The 21,951-nt window shown below is 40.3% G+C and overlaps 1 protein-coding gene and 2 long non-coding RNA genes across 4 annotated transcripts in view; 2 read left to right on the plus strand and 1 right to left on the minus strand.

The window, feature by feature from the left end:
• The window catches only part of LOC147315567 (uncharacterized), a 65,568-nt gene that overhangs the window by 10,447 nt on the left and 33,170 nt on the right, over positions 1–21,951 (plus strand). The window contains exon 3 of the long non-coding RNA XR_015124365.1: positions 8,273–8,389. This is a non-coding gene — a long non-coding RNA (uncharacterized LOC147315567). The remainder of the gene's footprint in view (positions 1–8,272; positions 8,390–21,951) is intronic.
• spmip7 (sperm microtubule inner protein 7) lies at positions 3,114–14,527 on the minus strand. Its single transcript, XM_086258445.1, is given in 10 exon segments — positions 3,114–3,140; positions 3,142–3,265; positions 4,873–4,953; positions 6,129–6,236; positions 6,524–6,565; positions 6,663–6,730; positions 7,709–7,847; positions 8,260–8,327; positions 11,121–11,218; positions 14,089–14,527. Coding segments are annotated over 10 exon segments (1,176 nt in total). The 5' UTR covers positions 14,510–14,527.
• On the plus strand, positions 11,326–14,710 carry LOC147315569 (uncharacterized). 2 transcript variants are annotated; one of them, XR_015124364.1, is made up of 5 exons: positions 11,326–11,517; positions 12,127–12,244; positions 12,908–12,993; positions 13,272–13,385; positions 14,096–14,710. It is a non-coding gene; the product is annotated as an uncharacterized LOC147315569 (long non-coding RNA). The 2 variants fall into 2 exon arrangements; XR_015124363.1 differs by lacking the exon at positions 11,326–11,517 and having other exon boundaries at positions 11,529–12,244; positions 14,096–14,709.

Here is a 21,951-nt window from a genome sequence, read left to right on the forward strand (position 1 = left end):
GAGGAACTTTGGGCAGGAGCAATGCGGCCTGCTGTGTCTTCATGGCCATAATATGGATTGCAGCAATGCTCGCTGACTTCCTCATAGCCTCACAGTCGGTGCTGCTTTTTTTCTTCTGTAAGGTCCGTTTTAACGCATGACATGCAAAGGTGTGAACACGCTGCAGGATGGGTTAACTCCAGAAGTCGCGCAAAGGGAAGGCTGGGACAGAAAATGTGACTCAGCGCTACTGGCGACCTCGAAGATGTTGGTTCATGGCTGTGATCGCCTGTGATAAGAGATGCTGTCCCGTTCAGTGACAAAGCAGCTTCACTTCAGCCGAAATTTTAGAGAAGTACCAACAGAAGTGGGATCAATATTCAGATCTTCCCTCTAATGCCTGACTTGTTCAATTCTTACTGGTCGTTTGGAAATGCTCTCAAACTTCAAGGTTTTATAAGGTTATTATAACTCTGTAGCATCGAAAATGACACATGCGACATGCATGGAGTGTGACTCAAACTGCACAGAACCCTTTGCTCTCTCAGGTTAATCCACAATCTGAAGCAAGCCATGTTGTTGTAATTAATATCATTATCTAGCAAGCCTCAAAACATCATCAGGCAATGTAGCCGGCTGACTAACATACAATAGGCTGCGGACGGTTCTTATTTCATGGATCTTTAAGCAGTATTCACTGTTTCACATTTGGAAGCATGAGCAGCATGTAACCCTTAATTGGTTTCAACACCTTAATAAGTCAAAGACGTTCAAGACCGATAATCACATTAAATAGTCCAATTTATCTAAAAAGTCAATTGCAAAGTGAAAAACTCTCTTTCTTTAGGAATGCATTATGCTGCGAGGATGTCAGAGTAAATTAAATTCCCCTCTGCACACTAAAGCATCAATTTCCTTATGGTAATTATCTGCTGGAATAGACGTGTCACTAGAAGGAGTCAGGCATGCTTGACATTTAGCCTTTTTATGGAGCGGCGATGAGTAAAAATTAAGATGAGGAAAAGGAAATTAATCTGCAGCCCGGGCAAGCATTGAGAGATCCTGGAGGATAGTGGCTGAATCAATCATGGTGTTTGTGAGCCTGTTTTGAAAAGGAGCCGGTGATGAGATTCAGACCACAGGCTGGAAAATCTAAGCTGGAGGAGGAGGAGGAGGTTTTTAGCAAATAGAGTTATGATTGCTATGAGAAGTCTTACGTAGTCCTGTTGGTCTTAAACACAAAGTAAATTGGGTGCTATACAGAGAGGCCGTCTCACTCTCAAGATTATTACCACAGTCGTGTTGTACACTGAATATGTATTGTACCACCAGGTGAAATAAATACTGGAAACATGGCTGCAGACAGCCACATTATTAGGGGTTAAATAGTGAGCTTTAAAAGGTGCCGTTGTCCTCTGCAATTTCATGCATTTGTACGCTAAGCTAAGCAGTTAAGAGAGTCCTGCTATCTAACTGTGCAAGAAAGCCAAGGAGTTAATTGCCTAACATGTTCCTCAACTTTCTAGTGTCTTTCAAAAGTCATAAAATTAATGCAAAACAACAGTAATTACAACTGAAAAGGCTCGCTTTAACAAAACTAACAGCTGTTTTTTTAGCATAAGTTGTTTAGCATAATAATCTGTGGCTGTTAGACATCAATCACCAACAGAGCCGTGAGCTGATATCGTGCCAAAAGGAAGGGTGCTGCCTCTAGATTCACTGGAGTCGCAGCAGCATAAAGGAAAAGGGATAAATCTTAACCTTTCCATGCACATAATTCACTTTACTTACCAATTTTCTCAGCGATGCATTAACTGGTAACATCTTTTAAAAAGAGAGAGAGATTGCACTTACTGCACTTAATAATGCTCTGTTACTTTGACAACTATGGTGGAAGTTGTGCAGTTCTTCGTATGTGATGGGTTTGATGGAGAGCTGATATCATATTTCTCGCTGTGTAAAAACTGCTTTGGACAAATATCAGCATGAAACAGGACCGATGGAGTTCAAAGGCAGTTTAGGGTCATTAAACAAGACACAATGGATGATATTTGCAGACTTGCCTACATTTCTTTTCAGTCTATATTTGGGAGTCAAAAGTGTCTGTCCAGAGGTCAGTGGCCTACGTGTGAGGGTGACGTTTTTTTCATGCTTTCGCTTGGGCCAGCGAGCTGCTGGTGTTCTGTGGTGAGGTTAGCAGCATTAAAGCAATAAGTAACTTTTGCCTCCAAAGTCTTCATGTCAAAAATTAGGACTTTCTAGGCTTCTCAGTTTAAAAACTTTTTTTTTTTTTTGGATTATTTTTAATTTAAATCTCTTTTGAGTGCCCTCACTTTTAGAAGTGCAACAATAAATAGCTAAATAAAACACAAATGACGTTAAATATACAATAATTAAAAAGAAAAGATGCATGTATTAGTGATCACACAACCCAAAGTCCTCACGTGTATCAACTTTGTGCTTAAGTACAAAATCCTCATGAAATGTAAATCTAAACAAAGTATAGATGAAGAGAAACAGGAAAACCATCTCATCCCTATTTCCTGTCTAAGCGTCAAGCTGCACTAACCGCAGACATAAAGCTATTGCTGCCAGGCACATCATAATAATGTCAATGTGCGTTACAGTCGCATCTACAGAAATCTAAGCGATGTATATACTGAAGCCCACAGACAGCATTTTGAATGCAGATTAGCCTGTTTAGTCATAATGGATCTGTAAAGCTGCCGTAATTTGTATACTTTTAAAAACGTAATGATAGCGCTAAAAATCCTGACTTTCCTCAATATTTCGCCCCTCTCTTTGCCCTTCATGACAGACGCACACACACACATAGAGTAAACGAGCAAGCAAGCGAGTCAGTGAGAGAGAGCAAATATTTAAGAGGACAATGCAACGCACTCACTACCCAGAGTTAGAAAACCACTCATCTAAATCAGGGAAATTATGATAATGGGGCATCTCATTATTCTTTAACTCACTCTGAATAACTCACTGACATCACATCATCGTAGATGTATTCATATAAACAGATTGGATGGCGTGAATAGGAAGCTGACACCTTCGAGCCCTCTCTCATCTCGTTTGTCTAAAAAGGAGATGAGACCCGTGCTTCCTGTCTGGAAGCACGGGTCTCATCTCGTTTGTCTAAAGTCTTGCTGTGGCGCTCGTGCACCAGACAGGAAGCACGGGTCTCATGAAGGGGTTGCAGGGAGCCACGGCGGTCACCGTTCTGGACAGGGGCGCTGTGTGCCTGAAAACAGAAGTTCCAAATTCTTCGAATGCTCTGTGAAAAGATGTAATGATATCTGTGAGTCACTGAATTACACGTTGTTTTAGATGACGCAAAAATCTAAGAACCTAAAGCTAATCTTTGTAGTGAAACACAGACTGACAGAAAAAAAAAAAACCCTCAGGCACTTCTGTTATGAGTGAGCGTTAGTAAGCAAAAATCCCGGGGATGTCTGACCGTTGTAGCAGACAGTTAATCAATCCAAGCTTGTCTTTTTTTTCTGTTTTGGGGAAAAAAAATGGGAGGCCAAGCCTAATCAGCAGAGGAAACAGATCGCAGGGGGGTGTCAGGCACCAGGAAAATGGATCTGGGTTGTGAAAAACCACCATTACCACGAGCTGCTCTGGATTCAGCCATCTGGAGATGCCTGCTCCAAAAGCCGGTAAAGTTCGCTAAACTGGGGCCCAACTAGGAAACAGGTTTGCACATCCTTAACAGACAGCCAACACTCCCAGAGTGGAGCCATGTTTGCTCTGCACAGTTAAGGGGCTCACTCGTGTAAACGCACATATTTTCAGTGTTGCACTGGGAATTAAACACCTTAAGATTTCCTTTTTAAATAAACCTTTTCAGTTTCTTTTGATGAAATTTGCTCAATTTTAGAAAATCATCGGTGAAATCCTCCCCTACAACACATATAACATCTCTCAAATTCCTACCTGTCTGTCTTTAGGAATGACGGCCGTTGTTTTTAATCTGTTTTTTAACATTTCCAATTACTGAAGCCTTTTCCAGCTGACCATTAACCTGCACCTCACCTGCCCACTCATGCAAAAAATAAGGTATACTAAGCTTTTAAGCAATGCCACTCAAATATGTACAGCACCCAAAAAAAGATAAAGTTCAACAACAAATCAAATTAAAAAGTAGGAGCATGAGAAAACAGTGATTATTCAGGATTTATATTATTTCTCTTAGCTGTTTTGTTGACACTGTTTTTATCTTGTCTGCCCATTTCCCTAAAACGGTGTCCGCTCTTTTAGTTTTACTAATTTCATGCTCTTTGGTTTATTTTTCTCCAGACTGCACGCATGTTTATGCATATTTTTTGCATTTTTCTTGGCTCTGTGGTGTAGTGGTTAACACGTGCACCCCACATCTAAAAGGTCCCCAGTTTGACTCTTAGGGGTGATACAAACTTAACCTCAGGAGTTAGTGTGCGCCCAGTGCCAGTCTCTGGCTACACTTTGATATATAAGGTAAGCTGAAAGTATTGTCATTTGTGTGTATTTCTGCCACTGTGGCGAGTTGTAGTCACATTTTCATAGACACCAGTAAATAATGGGCACCTGTATGGTGAAGTTAAGAGTGCAACCTCATGTCTATGGATTGCATTAGACCGCCCTCTAGTGGAGAATTGTGATGTTTGCTTTTTTTGTCTAACTGGATAAAATGCTGGGAGAAAGAAATATCAAGGTGTGCAAAATAGTAAAATGATAAACTCAATCAACCCACAAATTTATGACTTACTTATTTCACAAGATGACAAGATAAACAATACAGACGATATATTATATACTTTTTAAATGTCATATTTTATAGGACATAATCAGTTAGCAATAACAACGGAAGTCTGTTATCAGAGTTTCATTCAGACTCACCCAGATGAGCTTGCAGAAGTTGCAGGAGCAGCAGAGTCAGCATAGGCAGCCATGCCTGTGTAGCCAGGGATGGTGGTTCGGCTGGCACAAGGAAAATATGTTACAGACACTGTAACTTGTAAATGAGACACAGTGAGACAAAAAAACACACAATTTTTTACACCTGACATGTAAAAAAATTGTGAAAAATACTTTGTGCTTAACAAACAGTTCTAGAAAAACCACAATGAATGTAAGTGTGTGTGTGTGTGTGTGTGTGTGTACTGGGTGCAGTTTTCTGAGAGGGATAGAAGGCATTCAACCCATCAGGTCTGCATATTTTTGCTTCTGGTTTATTTTTGTTTTATCCTGAATGAGGACGACCACCACCTGCCACCTCGCCATACTGATCTTTAGTGCTTAAAGTTGAGATTTCAACAACAAAATCAGAAAACAGACTGACAGCATGACAGTATCTCGGTCCTGTTTCCAAGCTACCTTGATCCTTGCATCACTTTTCAGCACTGTACAAAGCCCCAACAGGCTTTTTCAGCCTGGAAACAATACAGGAAGCTAAAAAAAGAGCAAAATAAAAGCATTCAGAGCAGCAGATAAAAAAAATAAAACCGTAGACACTTCTAAATGTCAGCACCATGGACATGACTGATCATTTAGATTAGAATTCCCTACAAGGTGAAATCTGGTGAGATCTGGAATGTCTTATTTCCACTTGTTGAACTGCAGCCTGCAAAAAATGTGACGCTCCCTGCTTGTTGGCTTTCCAACTGATGGTGCAGCAACGATTCCACAGAGGAGCCACACTTAGACTTGGAAAAAAAAATCAATCCTAACTTGACATGCACAGCATGAATAACAAGTTAGGACTTGCTCTCCTCCCTGTCTGTGCGGACATTTTAACAGATGATGGCTAAAGACGGGCAGAGTGCTGCAGATGACTCGCTCACAGGAAAGCAGAGAACAAAGCAAACACCTGTCAACAAGGTGGACATTTTTTTCAGCCTGGCCAATAGGAATACACTTGTGCAAATTGACTAACTATGTTTGAAATAAACCAATTAAAATGCTCTAGTGGTTATTTGTTGAAGCTTCAGACTTGTTTAGATGAAGTTCATAATTATTCTAAAAGTGTCATACCGGTCCATCAATAAATAAGAAACACACTAACAGGCTTCACAGTCTAAGTCCACTTTGTTTTAAGAATAATTACCATTAAAAAAACCTCTGCTTTTTATGTATACAATGACAGTGAGTCTCACCGTGCTGTCGGCATGCATGGAGGAACGACGCTCCTCTTTACTGTCAGTGGCTGGAAGTCTTCATCTATGTTGTCAATGTTATCCATGTTCTCAGAGCCGACGGTGCCACTGCACATACACGAGAGCCCACTCAGTAATGAACGCGAAGGTCAGTGCTCAGAGAAAATATGCAGAGTAGCTGGATTCAAACAAAATACTGCGCCGCTAAGAAAATAGCAGAATCAAAACATGATCACCTAAAACATTTTCTGTTTAAAGTTGCTCAGTGTTTCATGGTAGCAGCAGGTTAAAGACATCATGCAGCAGAATAAATGTGGCAGGTATTAAAGAGCTAAAGGACCCCAAGATTTTGTACAGTACTCTGTGTGGTGGCAGCTCAAACATAAAATACTCACGTGTACAGAGGGATCTGACCTGATCTTGGATATGTACTGCAGCTGAACAAACCAAAAAAACAGGAAGGTGTGTGACAAATTTGCATCATAAAAGGGACTAAAAGAGAAAATGAGCTCCCACTGATGAACGAAATCTTACAAAGATATTGGTTTTTTGGCATCATTCCTCAGTCGAAGCTGTCGCCTGTTCCACTCAGCTCCTACAGACTTAGAAAGAACGGAAACAATCACCGCTTCATCACAATTTACCGATCTACAGATCACCTTTATTTTAACACTATAGGTACAACACATGTGCAGCAGTGTTTATGTTTTAACCCCTAAACTAAAGCATCAAACACTAAAATCTTTACCGCACTCATGTGAAGCAAGGATAGGCCTGCGAGTATTTTTCTTATTCTAACTGATCCCACAAAAAGACTAACGATGGGGTTTTCAGCTACTGTGAAACAGCAGTCCAATGTGAGACTGGCTCAAAAATAAACTGGAGTGCATGTGTTCACTGTAATGAAGGAACATGTTACCCCAGTGCTACAGTGTGGCTCACCAGGGTGTGTTCAGTCATGTTTGCTGGCGGGGTGCTACACAAACTGGATCAATGCGGTGGGAAAAATGCACACACACATATATATACACAGTCAAAACACTGGAGAGAAAGTGAGACACAGCGAGGGAGTTTTTCTGTTCCTTTGGATGTCATGTTTAATAGGATGTAAAAAAAACTGAAATGTCAGAAATTTGGGGCATGCTATAAAATTAATTTGTTAGTTCAAGTAGCTCCTGGATGTAGCAGCATCCACGGCATCAATGCCAGACAGGAGAACCAGATTTATTTTGGCCTTTTCACATAAAGGAGAGAACTACAGAAATAAAGAAATATTAAGCTGCATATCTGCTTCTTTCAGTCTCCCTGCTGCACACACTGTATGCCAAAAGGTCAAGACTGACAGGTAATGAACTGCAATCACATTTATCACTTTTATTAAAACCAAATACAAAATATTAGCACACCTATGCATGGGTTATTATGAAAATTGCCTTTGAGAAACAATAACCATCCAAAAATCCAATTTCCCTCAGTTGTGTGAATGATCTAAACCCCCAGAAGCCCTCTGCTGGGGCCAAGAAAACAGAGCTCATGCCTCGGCAGTGTTTGCCAACATGCAAACACTCTCCATGGCTCACCTGCCACAGCTGAGGTCGGCTGTTGTAGCGCCTCAGTGAGGCACGCTCACTCACTGGGTCTGCCAGTTTCTCCAGGGTTGCTTCTGGTGCCTTCAAGTGCCGCGGTACCTTTGCAATCCATCCAGCGTCCTCATAACTCCTGCAGAGAAATTAGGACTTCTGCCCATTAGACACGTGGACCGAGTGCCTTGAGTGCAATTGATTAACTTGATTCCCGAAAGTTATTTGCTTTCATTTGAATTCTTAACCAGCCTCCTTCGTTGCAGAAAATATATTAGACAGCTTATTAACTGGGGAGCCGATTCTTCCCCGAGGCTTTAAGCAAGGCTACAGTTCATCTGCATGATTTCATTAAAGAGTAATTAACACAACAAGAGGACGCATTGTTCCCTGATGACATCAACGGAGCACAAAATCAAACCTATTCCCTCCCGATAACCCTCAAAGCAACCACATCGTGTGTGGACTTCGCATATCAGTAATCAGGAGGTAAGCTTTGTTCAATGTTATTGTTATTGAAAGGAGCCAATTAAAGGTGCCTGTGTTCTGACCTCTGTGTTGCAGAAGTGTATCTGAAGTGTCGAACTGCCGGTGAGATATCTGGCCCGACTCCTGGATCCTTAAAAAGCAATATCAGAAGATTTATCAGTGTCGTGTTCAACTGGAAATCATGAGGCTCACGTATGTATTTTTAACACATCTAATGATGAGTGTAGGTTTTATTTTTTTACCTGTTATTATTAATATAATTATACTCAACAGTATTGAAAACCATTATTTTAAAAAACGCTATTAAAAACCATAATTTCTCACTTAAATTCTCACCTGGCATTAGACCATTAATTAGCGATGGCACCAGCCAAATGATCTTTCAAATTACCTCTGATAAATGCAGAAAATCTGATACAATCTGTGAAAATTCATCTGAGCTCAGATTCATCAAGTAAACATAAATGGATAATGAGGCTCATCCTACGGGGGTCAATGACGTCTGAATCAAAATTTATGGAAATCCATCCAGTAGTGCTCGAGATCTTTCAGTCGTGACCAACAAACAGGCTGTAATTACCACCCCTAAAGCTGAGTGTGCCTAAAAGCACAAAATATCAGGATGCTCTCTTAATGACTAATGCAAAACAAAGACACACAAATTCCTATATTCACTCCAAAGTGCATCCGAGCGAGTCAATCGCAGTATTTGACGTTTTTACACATCAGCGGGCAGCATTCAGATTCTATTGGTTTTGCAGCTTTGTGCATAAAAGAACAAGGCGTGTTGACACAATGCTGAAAACACAGCAAAACCAGAGGAATAGCAAATGCAAAGCAAAAGTAAACTGGCTTTTCCTCCTTTAGTTAAAGAGGGAGATGAAATAAGAGTATAACGTAGACTCCACCAAAAAAACATTCTAGCTACCACCTAATTCAGAGCCAACTAATTTCAGTCACATGTGTAGAAATAGGACAACATCCTTCTTTCTACAAAGAATGGTGGCTGCCTGGTGACCACATTAAATTGTTTTACATGCAACTTGCGGTGATCAAATGATTGCTCAGAGCTTGAGGCCGTTGCACACTCATGACAACTTTTGATTGCAAGGCGATTGCGAAGATCACCAGACAGAAGGCAACCTCTGTTATCAGTCTGCACGAGCACAACTCCAGGGGACTCGACTCAACTGGCTGCCGGCTAGTTGTATTCTGGTTATCTTCCTCTTGAACAGGAAGGTTGCAAATATAACAGTTAAATATAAATTTCTGTTCATTGTGTATTTATTTCTATGCAGACACTATAAGCTATGTTATGTCAAAAGTTTATTACACTTAATTTCTGTGTTATCAGAAACAGACTGCATGTAACTGCCAACCTCACCCCACTCTATCACAGACTGATAACGGACTGGCTCATCTTATGTCAACATTTATGGAAAGTGTGATATGGCAGAAGTGAGATAAGTTTATCTTATTGGATAAAACAGATACTGACAAAGTTTAACTCTGAGGACCTAACTTGCAACACCTGTTGTACTACTCAGCATATCACAAAATGTAAAAAATAAATAAAAATGCAATAACATCGTATAATGAGGGAAGTCTTTTGATAATATTGTATCTTGAACTTTCTCGTGAGTCCCAGCTTCCAGTATAAAGGACTGTTTGAACTAATTATAGCATATATATATATCATTTTAGCTAGTAGAAGTATGTGGAGGATGTTACATTACTATATTTGCAAAAGGAAAAAAACTAGCACAATGCAGTACAGGAGAGGAAAGAAGACTAAAAGGCTTATCGTGGTGGATTCAGCTCTGGCTGACTGCTGATCAGCTGGTTGGGATATCTGCAGTGTTGCAAAAGCCTGTGTTCCCAATAGAGAAGTTGCAGCGTGCCCTCTTGTGGACATCAGGGTGTTTCTATCATCGTCTGCTGTAAACTGACTTAGATCACCAAATAACTAATAAGCCAATATCAGTTGTTTGCCGATCTAAGCAGATAACATCAGCTGTATGGAATCTGCTGTCTGATATAATTATTTTTTTACTCATCCTGCAGTATTTTCTGCGCTGTTCCAATTATTTTGTTGTAGATATCAGGGATCGTATTGAAAACTAATATGTGAATATGTGTGACCTTGAGCGTTGCTGCTAGCAGATACATAAAAAAGAAGATGACTTAATAAAACATTGATAAAACACTATCATCATGAATCTGTCACCCTGGAGCTTTTTATATTCTGGCCATCAATCACTGCACTGCCAGAAAAGAGTTGAGAAGGTCCATTGATTTCACTGCGCATGTGTTAACTTCCATACTAAAAATGTATTATCACCACTGTAATCCTGAACTTCACACTACTTAAATACAGGCTTTAATCAAGTCTCTATTCACTGAACAAAATACCTATCTGCAATAACTGAGCACTGCGAGACCTCTCTTAAACAACAATAATGTGTGTCAAGGTAATTATGGACGTTTCAATTAGCAGTTTCAGAAACAAAATAATAAAGCAAGGTTATGTCCTCAAAGTGAAAACCTGCCCACATAATAAGCAGTATTATGTGAGGTGTGATGAGACTGTAAGTGAGGTACGCATTTCTGATTTAATACTTAATATGTGCTTGTGTTATGATAGGAAAGTGATTAATACAGCAGTTGTGATGAAGTGTAATGATAGTAAGCAAGCCAACAGCATTAGTTCAACCAAAATGTTTCCAGCGTCTGCACTGTAGTAAGATTTAGTATATAAATCAACAAAACTTTAATGTGCTCAGAGGAAAAACTGAAGAGGGAAAACTGATGAATTGTTAATGTGTGAAGTCTTTCATTTCTCATTTGGGCAAAAACAGGCAAATTGAAGATGTCACACAGTCGCACTTCAGTACAGAAACCAGTTCAGTCAGTCATCACTCACCTGATTTCCAGGATGTGTATCAGGCAGATTGTTACTGATCATCACTGTTGCTGGTGTCCTCAGTGACTGAGGTTGAATTTTAACAAGATCACTTGAACCTTAGGATGACACAACAACAATACATTCTCTGACAAATTGTGAACTATAACTATGCACAGCAGTATCTGCCCTCAAGGTCAAATTACCCTGCAAGAAGGCCCCGGAGCAACAAACAGCCATGGTCCCTGCTGACCAGCTCCCAGTCTGGATGTGTATGGATGTTGTGCCTCTAATTACCCATCAGGCACAGAGCACACAACAGACTACAAATGCCAGCTTAAGCTTAATTATACAGTATTTAGCCTGGAGATGTACATACCAACTAGCTATTACCAATGCTCTTTAGTAGCTGCTCCAGGTATTTTATGCTTTGGGTTGTTGTAATAATTTAATTGCAGAATAACTTTTATATATGTTATAAAACCATATTATGACATGAAATGAGCTGAGCTGTTGTTTCAAAAGCTAGCTCTGGCAGTTAGCACTGCTAGCAGTTTTAAGTCCGTTAGTAAACAAAAGGCTTTCATTAATATTTGCATATTTACTGTAAAAATGTAATGGGAGCTTAAATGTCAAAGAGAGAGAGAGTGAATAAAACAAATTTAACTTACAGTGGAAAGTACTGCGCTAAGAAAATGATGAGCCAAGCAATATTTGTTTAGAGCTAGCCAATGCTAGCTAAAAAAAAAAAAAAAGCAGCAATATTTAGCTTAAAGTAATGTAATGTTTAATATTTTATAAAACAAAAAGCTTACTAGCTAATAATTTTTAGGGTAACAATAGATACTTCTGCCTTTAGAGCTGCCTAAATTGTTCCGGCACATTATTGATGGCCATGTTGACAGTTGCTGCAGATTTGTTAGCTGCACATCACTGATGTGAATCTCTCCAAAAGTGCTCTATTCGCCTGAGATCTGGTGACTATTGAGACCATTTGTCTACAGTAAACTCAATGTCATGTTCAAAGAACCAGTTCAAGATTATCTGAGCTGTGGGACAAGGCACATTATCCTGCTAGAGCAGCCATCATAAGATGAGTCCGTATTAGTTGTAAAGAGATGAGCATGATCAGCAACAATCCTCAGGTAAGGGGCACTAAGTCTGCCAAGAAACACCAGCAGCCTGAGCTGTTGATACAAAATGTAGGGATCCATGCTTTCATGGCATTTACCCCGAGTTCTTATTCACTAAGTGTCCAAGTCTGACAACAGTTAGATCAACTTTGACGTTAAATTTCACCAAAGGCAGCAAACACAGCAGCTCTTATCGACAGAAAAGGTCAAGATATCCTCAACAATTCACCTCAGTATCACTATCACTGTACAGAAGCTTCACTCACTCATCAGTTGGCATTGGACCCATTCAGAGAGTGTTAAAGCCTCCTCCAGAGTAAATAAAATTAGACACTTCTCTGACAGCTGAGGAAAACAGTGGACTAACAGCAAACACTCACAACAAATGAACAGTAGTTAACTCAGGGGTAAAAACGTAAAACTGAATATTATATTCATGCATAGCCCTTTCTTTTTTATATGAGTAATTTATTGCTAAGTGTTTATATTGTTTTAATGTGCCATAATATAGTGTGTCCAAAAATATCTTTTACACAAACAGTCACGCACACCAGCTGGCTATGGTTGTAACAGGATGCAGTATAATGTTGTTGATTACTCTTGGCTGACTAAACTGTGAAAGGTATAATTTTAAAAAGACATAGTTTAAAGAAATAAAACATATTTGTTCTGCAGTGGCCACCACAGTTTGGATTATGCGCTTGAATTGGGAGGAGAAAGAAAACAAAATTCCGTTGACTGCAATCTACTGCCATCTAGTGGTAAGATTTTACACACTGTAACTTAAACAACAAATTTCTGTTAAGAATACTCCAATATATATATATATATTTTTTTTCAGTTTTGCTGTAAAACTTTCAAATTTTTTTCTGAAATACTCATACCAGCCTGTCGCAACCAATAAATCACCTTTCTCTCCTATGCTCAGTTTCAATTTAAAGCTACACAAATGCGCTTCTATGTTTTTTAGATGTAATTACACAATAATCAATGTGTTGACTGGCTGATTAGAGACTTACATTAATGAGCCGTTGAACAGGTGTCTAACATTTTTCGAGTAAAATTGGTTTCCACGCTGAACTTCACGCTGTACCTGCATGAAGACCACTAATATGAAGTGACCAGAAGGGGGCACTGCAGCACCCAACAGCAGGTAGCTACAGCGAATAATTTGAATCATTGTGGGTGCTTTATGTTTTGTTTGTTTGCTTACTGTTTCTGTAGAGCCTAATATATTAAGATTTTATACATTTATTCATTATTTAACTTATTTTTAGAATTGTTTTTATGAGAATAAAATATCTAGTGTTTCGATCTGTCACCCTGCCGCAGCCATCATCCATAATCATTACAACGAAAACAAGAAGATTGATGAAACAACCTTGAAACTCGACCAGAGAGCGTGGTGATACTGCAGCTTTTCAGCCAAGGGATAATTTACTCTTTAAACAGTTTTTTAATTTGTATTCACAATGCAACAGCTCAGCAGATTTTCCTTTGGGGGGGGGGGGGGGCAAGCGATATATTAAACTGACACTGAATTTTTTCAATTGTTGGTTATTCATTTGGTGCATCGTGAAAAAACAACTGAGATAATATCTATATATAATATAGTCAAACGTTATGTAATTCCAAACATCGAAGCACAAATTTAAAGGAGCATTTACTCCCATATGAGATAAAGAAAAGCAAAAGGTCTTCATATTTGACAAAATTTCAGCTTGTTTTTTTCCCTCTAGGGGTAGTTGCCCTGTTAGCAATCAAGCCTTTATCACTCAACAATAGATTAACTATCCAATTTCAAGGCTCTGACTTGCACAGTATTTAAAATATGCTTCTGTTTGTTTGTTTTTTACCACTCAGTCTTGCTCTCAGAGCCGCATGGGGGATCCTCCTGTAGTTCCAGGCCTCGTCCTCGCTCAGGTCTACACATACCACTGAGAAATTTGGGGTTGTTTGAGGCCTCTCTCTGAAACCGGGAGGGACCCACAGAGCAGAGGGGACATGATCAAAATCTATGAATTTCTTTCGACCTTTGAGGCCCAGGACTACCTCAGCTCCAGCACTCAGCTGACCACAGCAGGGGTCCAACAGGGGGACATCATCTCGCAAAGGAGCCAGGGTGACACGCTCAGCGGGGGGCTGAAGTCTAAGGGAGCCTACGTGTCCAGTTTTCGGTCTATCTCTCCTACCATCTCGGTGCAAACTGGAGTTCAGCCGCCTGATGACGTGAAGCTCTGAGGAAAAAGGCTCGAAGGGATCCAAAACTGCAGTCATTACTGCCTGGGAGGAAATTCCTCGAAGGCTCCTGTGAGTTTGTGCAGTGAGCGCTCGTTGCCCAGAGACTGGGTTAGTTTCCTGCTCGGATCAAATTACTGACATGTAGACCTGTGTGCTGAGCGTGGAGGTGCAGCTCCACATACCTGAGCACATTATTCTGTATTTGTAATAATATAATAAAGCAAAGGTCTAAAAACATCCCATCGTATCCATTCTGGATGCCACACCACGCTGATTCACTTCAGGGGAGCTTTCATAACTAATAATGTTCCCTCTGAGCTTCTATATTTTGGCAAGCTACACCTACTAATTTATCACTCTGACCACATAAAAACATTTAGTCAGCCATGCCCTGGAAAAATACTCTACACAAATGTTGTTTTAGTGGCAAATGATAAAGGGAAGACTTGGCCCAGCATCAGGGTTAGTGAACTGTGTGTCTCCTCCTCGGAGAACGCCACATTACTTCCCGTGATTGGTAAGGAGCCGTTTAAACCCCCTCCTTTTGAAAAGTTGCCCGCTTTTCCCTCAAGAAACCACAAGATGGAGCAGTAGAGCCTAGACGTAAGATGAAGCAGAGCAACCCAGTCCCTTTTGAATTCAATGACAGTCTACAAATATCACAGCAAAAAATAAAAGTCTCAGCTGTACTGTCATGATGATGCACTATGAATTCAGAACTACCAAGGTGACCACAAGTCCAACACCGACTTTGACCGAAGTCCCTGAAGACATATTATTAAATTAAATTATTTATTTATTTATTTTTGCTCATGAAGGCTAAACAAGTTGTTTTCCAAGCCTGAAGTGCTTTTAGCACAGAGAGACTTCAAATGTAGGCTCTGTTTTGTTTTTATTTTAAAGATTTTTTTAAAGCCGGCAGTAAACTAAATGAAAATTATGTAAATCACACAGCCAAAGCAAAAAGTGTTTTTTACAAAGGCTGTAATCTGGTGAATGTGCAGGCTTTGAAAGAGCTGTCTCATATTCACTGAAGCCAAAAAGCACAGGAATACTATGTGCCTCGCTGCCTATTAATTAGCCTCCTCGAGTTGTCTGAAATTTAACGTACAAATGTAAATAAATGCCCCACAAATTTACAGGCACGATGGGGCGTGCGTGCTTTATAATGAATACTGAAGGCACCCTGGCTAAGTGGCATTTTTTTTCTTGGGAAAGAACTGATGCTAATGTGTCAGTGGTGGTGATGATGGTGATGCTTGCTGATAGATGATTTTTACTCGGGCTGTCATTAGGAAATGTAAACACCCAAGAGCTGTTGAAAAGGATGTGTTAAAAATAGCCTAATTAGAGTTATTCTGATAACCGACTGGTGAATATGCCCAACTCCCACACAGTGCTCCTCCACAAAAGGAGAGCAGGAATGACACTTGTGAAATCTTCTATGGCTTTTTTTTTTTTTTTTGGAAATTACTTTTTTTCTGGTATATCACACCATTGTCACAACAGTCTTGTGGCTTGAAGTGTGCAGATTTTCAAGTATTTTGTAGGAATTCGGTTATATGTAGGTCTAGAGGTCCACATGACTTACTGGAGTTGGATTCCATTAATCCTTCCCTTATGAGAGGTTATAACTGCATCACACTGTATTCCTTCCAATGCTTTTGTCTACCAATTATTTCAGAGGGTTTTTTTTTTGTTGCTGCAGGATTTTAAATACCAGACTAGGCTTGAGATGACTGTATTATTTTTTTTCCTTTTTTGCAGGGAATCAGATATTTCTGGAGCAAGCAGTCATTACCATTGGAGCAGCCCTTGTTACTGAATCCTGTGTTATTAGTCAGCTTGTCTGCTATTCTCTAGACTCCTCCACAGTCTCAGAAATAATTTAAATCTCACATCTCGCCTGTGGTGCCAGGTCCAATGCTATAGTGCGGCAGCCACTAATTTGCACGGTCTGCATTCATCTGAGAAATAACTGTTGCTCTGGATTAAGAGCCGCTGTTGTCTCCGATGATGCTGTCGCTGCAGAGGGTCATCAAAGCAAACTCCCAAATGTAGCGCCGGCTTTCTGAAGACAATATAGGCCGATGCTGCTCCGGGGCAGCAGAGCCAGTATTTTTGTTAATTAGAGGGTTGAGGGTGAGTCGGTATGACACCTCAGAATCGTACAGGCAGGGCTAGGAGGTGAGGCGGCCACCTGGCACGTGGGGAGCGTATCATCACGAGGCGGAGAGGATGCTTTAGAATGGGGATAGACAGCATCGTTTATCACTGGAAGAAGGAGCTGCAAGAAAATTAAACAGATAAACGCAAAGAGATGAAAGACAGATATTAATGTCTGCATGTGTTCGTATCAGTCCCGCATAAAGGTTTGATATATTAGGCAGCAATACCTTTGGGGCCACAGCTCATAAAAGCAATTCCTCTATCCAGCCATCTCTGTATGCATGATATGCAATAGAGTTCATACAACAGAGCCCCATCGACGTTTGTTGCATAAAGCATCCGCGGCTGGGATTTCGTCCGTATGTCTTGTAAACTGCTGAAAATGCATGACCATATTTATAGCACAAGGGCCCTAAGTCATAACTCGTAGGTCAAATTCATCACACTGTAAAGGCACTGAATTGATTACTGCCCGTTGACCATGAATGCATTAGATTAGAGGGCAAATTGGCTGCAGTGTAGTCTGTGTCATGCTGTGTGTGGCACCCTCAACCATTTGGAAAAATCCAAACAGAGTGCATAGATGTAGCTCCCACGAGCAGCAGGGGTAGCCATGTCCTCAGAGAGTGGCCGAAGGCTTTATTGTAGCGCTGCTTCCCGGCCCTCGGTTGCTGCAGCTCTCCGCTTGTCACACTCAGTTAGCTCAATGAAGTAATGAATATGCCGCTGTACATTTTTCATGAGGGAGGTGGGAGTGAAAAATCTGCTCCTTATAATGCTTTTAATATGGAAGTTTTCACACACCCTCTTCCCCCCGCAAAGCCCTCTCCGAGCTATCATGGAGACGCATGAGCATGATGGTTTAATGTTAACATTCCCCAGGGGAGAGTCAGCATAACGCAATGTCACTTTCAGTGATGAATATGGTGACTGCAGCAGACATACAAGCAGCTGTATATTATGACTAAGTTGGGATAACGGTGGCGTCTGCCCTCCTTTGAGAGAAGGCTTTAGCTGCATGGGGGGAAAAAACTGGTGGCCAATTCTGTCACTTGAATGGGTGACTCAGGCACATCATTACAGTAATGAATTAGTTTATCAGGAAGCGCAACCATAAGCTTCCAAAAATGGAGGGCTATTAAGTATTCAAAGATAAACGCAAACAAACACAAGGAATAATCAACAAGTAAATAATTAGGCAAATGATTCCGGCTTGGCATGTTTGCAATTATTTTAAATGAACTATTTAAAATTATTTAACGTACAAGAAAACAAATACCCACGCAGTAGATCTAAATAGTCAAACATTATGCTAACAAAGATGGCGGTACTGATACATCACTGCTCCTGATACAAACTAAATAAATTATATTAGGACTACAGATCTTTCCTTTTTTCACATTTCTGTCTGGAGAGGCGTTAGACACGAGGATGCAAATGCTGACACCAAAGCAGACAGAAATAACAAAGTCAAACCTTTAATTTGGCTGATACATGAAGTCCAAATGAACAAAGTCCAAATAGCAAATGAAAAAGGGAACAAAAGCTGAGATCCAAAATACACAAGGGGAGCAGAGAGCCATACGGGGAAAACACAAGAGCAAACAGGGAAGGACAACTGATGTCTTGGCAAAGGACAAAGGAAAGGCAGCGCTGTATATATGCTGAGGGCTGACTGAGGGACAAACAGGGCATGTGCTACTGTTACAATGTGGATGTTTAGATTACAATGTGGCTTCAAACAGTGGCTTCAAAAAGCTCAGGGTTCAGATAGTTTGTTTCTGAGTGATGCTTCACCCACCTGCCTTTTTGAGGGGCAACGAATCAAATGGCTTACACGGAGGGGGAGGAGTTAAAATGGCATCTTTCAGACAGTGGATGGACTTGGGAGCTGCACAAAGGCCCACTTTGCAATAAATAAGGATTATAATGAATCGTGTAAATCATGCAAATCTGTGACAGATTTTAATCAATTGAAATTATTTTTAAACTGCATATTCACATATTTGTGTTTAGGAATAAACATACAAATTGGTGGAATGTTTCAGTACATTTATACAGTATTGTGCAAAAGTCTTGAGCCACCCCTCATTTCTTTATATTTTGTTAGGAAAATGGGAAACGTGAAAACAGACATAGAAATTGAGTATAGAAGGCAAACACATAGTTTTAATTTAATTAGCTTGAAAGTCAATATCGAGGATGACCACCTTTATTCCTCAATGCAGCCTGAACTCTCTTAGGCAAGCTTTCTTGTCATGTCTTTAAATAATCTTAAGGAGTAGCTATCCAAGCTCCTTGCCTTACCTTTTAAAAAAAATCAGCACAGCATGTTACTTAATTACGTAATTAGTTACACAACGCGTTACATTCTTTTCTTGTTACTCTATGAAATTACTTAAAAGGTACTGTCACAAATAGTTAACAATATAAATCTGAGGCTACAGTGCACACTAACACACATCTCTATACACATGGTAATTCTTTTAGTTTTTAGGTATGGGGACAAAGCAAAGATAAAAACCAGTCCAAAGACACTTTAAAGCAATCGCCACAGTCCTTCTAATGGAAACTGCAAGTCTGAGTGCTCATCACTGCTTTGTTACTTGTTGATGAGCAGGGTCTGGCTCTTGGGCTGGGGGGTCAGCGTGCACTCAGCTTTAAAATCCCTTTGGGCTGTTGGCTAGTTTCGTGTTAGCAAACTGTCTATGCAGATGTGAGAGCTTGCAAAGAGCTGGTGTTGTGTTAGCAGTATAATGCGGTTGTCCCTGTCCTGGATGCTGTTTGTGCTTTACCATACTGTCCTTTTGTGAAATAAAAATAAATTGATGTCTATATCTTCACTCCTTAAATGGCTGCATGAGCCACCATTTTTCTCCTCCCGAGCATGAATTGAAATCAGCTGATTGTTGGAAATGCTAACAGGAATAACAACATATTTGTAACTGTAATGTAATTACTGAATTTAGTACAGTAACATATTACATCACTGTGTTATTACAGTAATGCATTACTTTAACACTGGGAATGAATGTCTGGTGTTTGGGATCATTGTCATTCTGAAAAATTAAGACTATGGTTTGCTGTAATAATATAATTTATAACCAGTTCCTTACTTTGTTTATTATGTGTAGACACTGGTTCATCACTTAAGCGAGTTGCCTTTTATGCTTGAAGGATTCGTAGGTCAGGGTTAAGTGGCTTAACAAACAAACAAATAAAATTTCCCCAAGACTTGCACCGTACTGTAGGTCTCCAGACCTACCAGATACAGAAGGTTAACAACTTAAGACACAATTGCTAAGACTAAAATCAAAATATAGTTAAAAAGGAAAAATAAAGACGTGAAATGACTAGCTAAAAGCTTCCCAAACAAACAAAAACAGGAACCGTATGGTAAAGGTATTGTAACAATATCCACTTTATGCACTTTTACTTAACATCGACTTCAGAATGAAATGAACAGATAACAGGTTACACTGAGGAAAAGGTACTTTAGCTCATCTGTTAAGGATGCTGGGCTGTTTCGTATCATTTCTGCTTTTAGAGATATTTTTTTTCTCAGCCTCGAGGTGTCTGAAGACACCACTCCGCATCTCTGCTTTTGATCTCTGCGTAATAACACATGTGATTTTCAATTACAAATAAGACACTGCATTAGGCAAAGATACACGGAAGGTAATGGACTTCCTCTGTTGCTCGGTAAGATGGACTTGTCCCTCAAGACCTCTGTTTCCATTATTAAACCACCTGCACAGTGCCCACCTCTACAGTTTCCATCCCTTCTGACCAAGGTGAAATTACCTGCTTTTGAACCTTAAGCATTATAAAAAAGAAAGAAAAAGAGCCGCAGAGTTGTCACCCACAGTCTCAGCCTTCACTGCCCGGCAGGACTTTTTGTGTTCTTTAGGGCGGCAGCAAACAAAATATGCATTGTTGAGGTCTGACATCCCTATAGTTTTCATAATCAAAATATCCCAAGGGAGTGAAAAGCAGCATGTGAGCTGGTGGCAAATACTTTCACCGGCCACTCTCCCAGTATGTATCAAGACCTGGATGATGAATTACCATAGCAGGGCCTGAGAAAAAAAATGAGAACACCCCAGGATGAATGTTGTGTTGCAAATACAAACACTTAGTATTCCGCAGGGCTGAGACAAAAGTGGCTTCTTTTATGATAACCTAACAATTCACTGTGCCATCTCCAGTCTAACAGCAGCTTATGCAGATGTGCACGGCTCAGGAGTGCTCTGCTGTACTGAGGATCACCCCCCCACGCACTCACACACACCACCCCCTTGAAATTGTTCAGCAAGCAGGTCACATTGGCGTGGGCTGCCTGTTGTGGATAAAATGCTGAAACACTGTGCTCCGAGACACTCTAAAGCCTTATCACTCACCTACCTGGCCTATAACAGTCTGTGATGGATAGGCCCAGACTGAACCTGCAGTCTCCTGTCCAACCCATGTCATTTAGAGAAAATAGATTTGCTTGCTCCTAGGCTTAGATTACTTCTTGACTCTTAAACAAAACCGAGCTATGGGTTGCTTCCCATACACTACGCGACTTAGAAAAATCACACAAGAAAAAAAGAAAACAGCTCTTAAAAAGCGTTTAAGTGCTGTGTTTGTCAGCGGCTGAGTTGTGTGGCACAGGGGTATGGATGGGAATCGAGTCAACGCTGCAACGGTGACCTCATTTGGAGGCAAGACAAGGCAGTGAGTTGAAATTGAAAATGTGAATATCCAGCTAATGGCAGAAGGGAGCTGGAGATATAATACCAGATCTATAAAGGACAATTTGAGGCCCTCCACTCTTGAGACTCGGGCGCTCAATCATGAAGTGATTCACTCAGATTGATCAAGGAGCGTTGTAATCACATGGGAATGTTACATTTGGCTCCAAAGACGGCTCGCATAAGTGTCAAGAGATTCAAAACTGGATTTAATGGATCTGAGGTGATGTGCTTAGAAATCCTTTCAGAAGGTGCAAATAGAATCCTCAGAGCATTTTACTGGCATTTAGCAGCTGTCCGGTGAAATTAATGTGCAGAACAGAGGAATAAATTCACCGTCAGAGACACAGAAGGCTGGAATTTACTCAGTATTCTCACAGCAGAAAATCAAAGGGCCGTGGCCCTCTGAAAGAAGATTTAGAAATCTGCTAATGAACCGCACTGTTGATAACAGTCCCGCATTAAGCAGAAAGCCTAAATGCACTTACAGATAACAAGCTTTCTTTTATTTAAGGCGATTCCAGTTAAAAGCTCGCTGCTCCCTCTGAAATTGAAATAAATGCCGCAAATGTG

This window comes from Aulonocara sp. 'chitande type north' Nkhata Bay, linkage group LG13 (genome assembly GCF_057382095.1).
Source record: "Aulonocara sp. 'chitande type north' Nkhata Bay isolate Kocher_YH1m ecotype deep benthic linkage group LG13, A_spYH_male_GT1.1, whole genome shotgun sequence".
Lineage (NCBI taxonomy): Eukaryota > Metazoa > Chordata > Actinopteri > Cichliformes > Cichlidae > Aulonocara > Aulonocara sp. 'chitande type north' Nkhata Bay.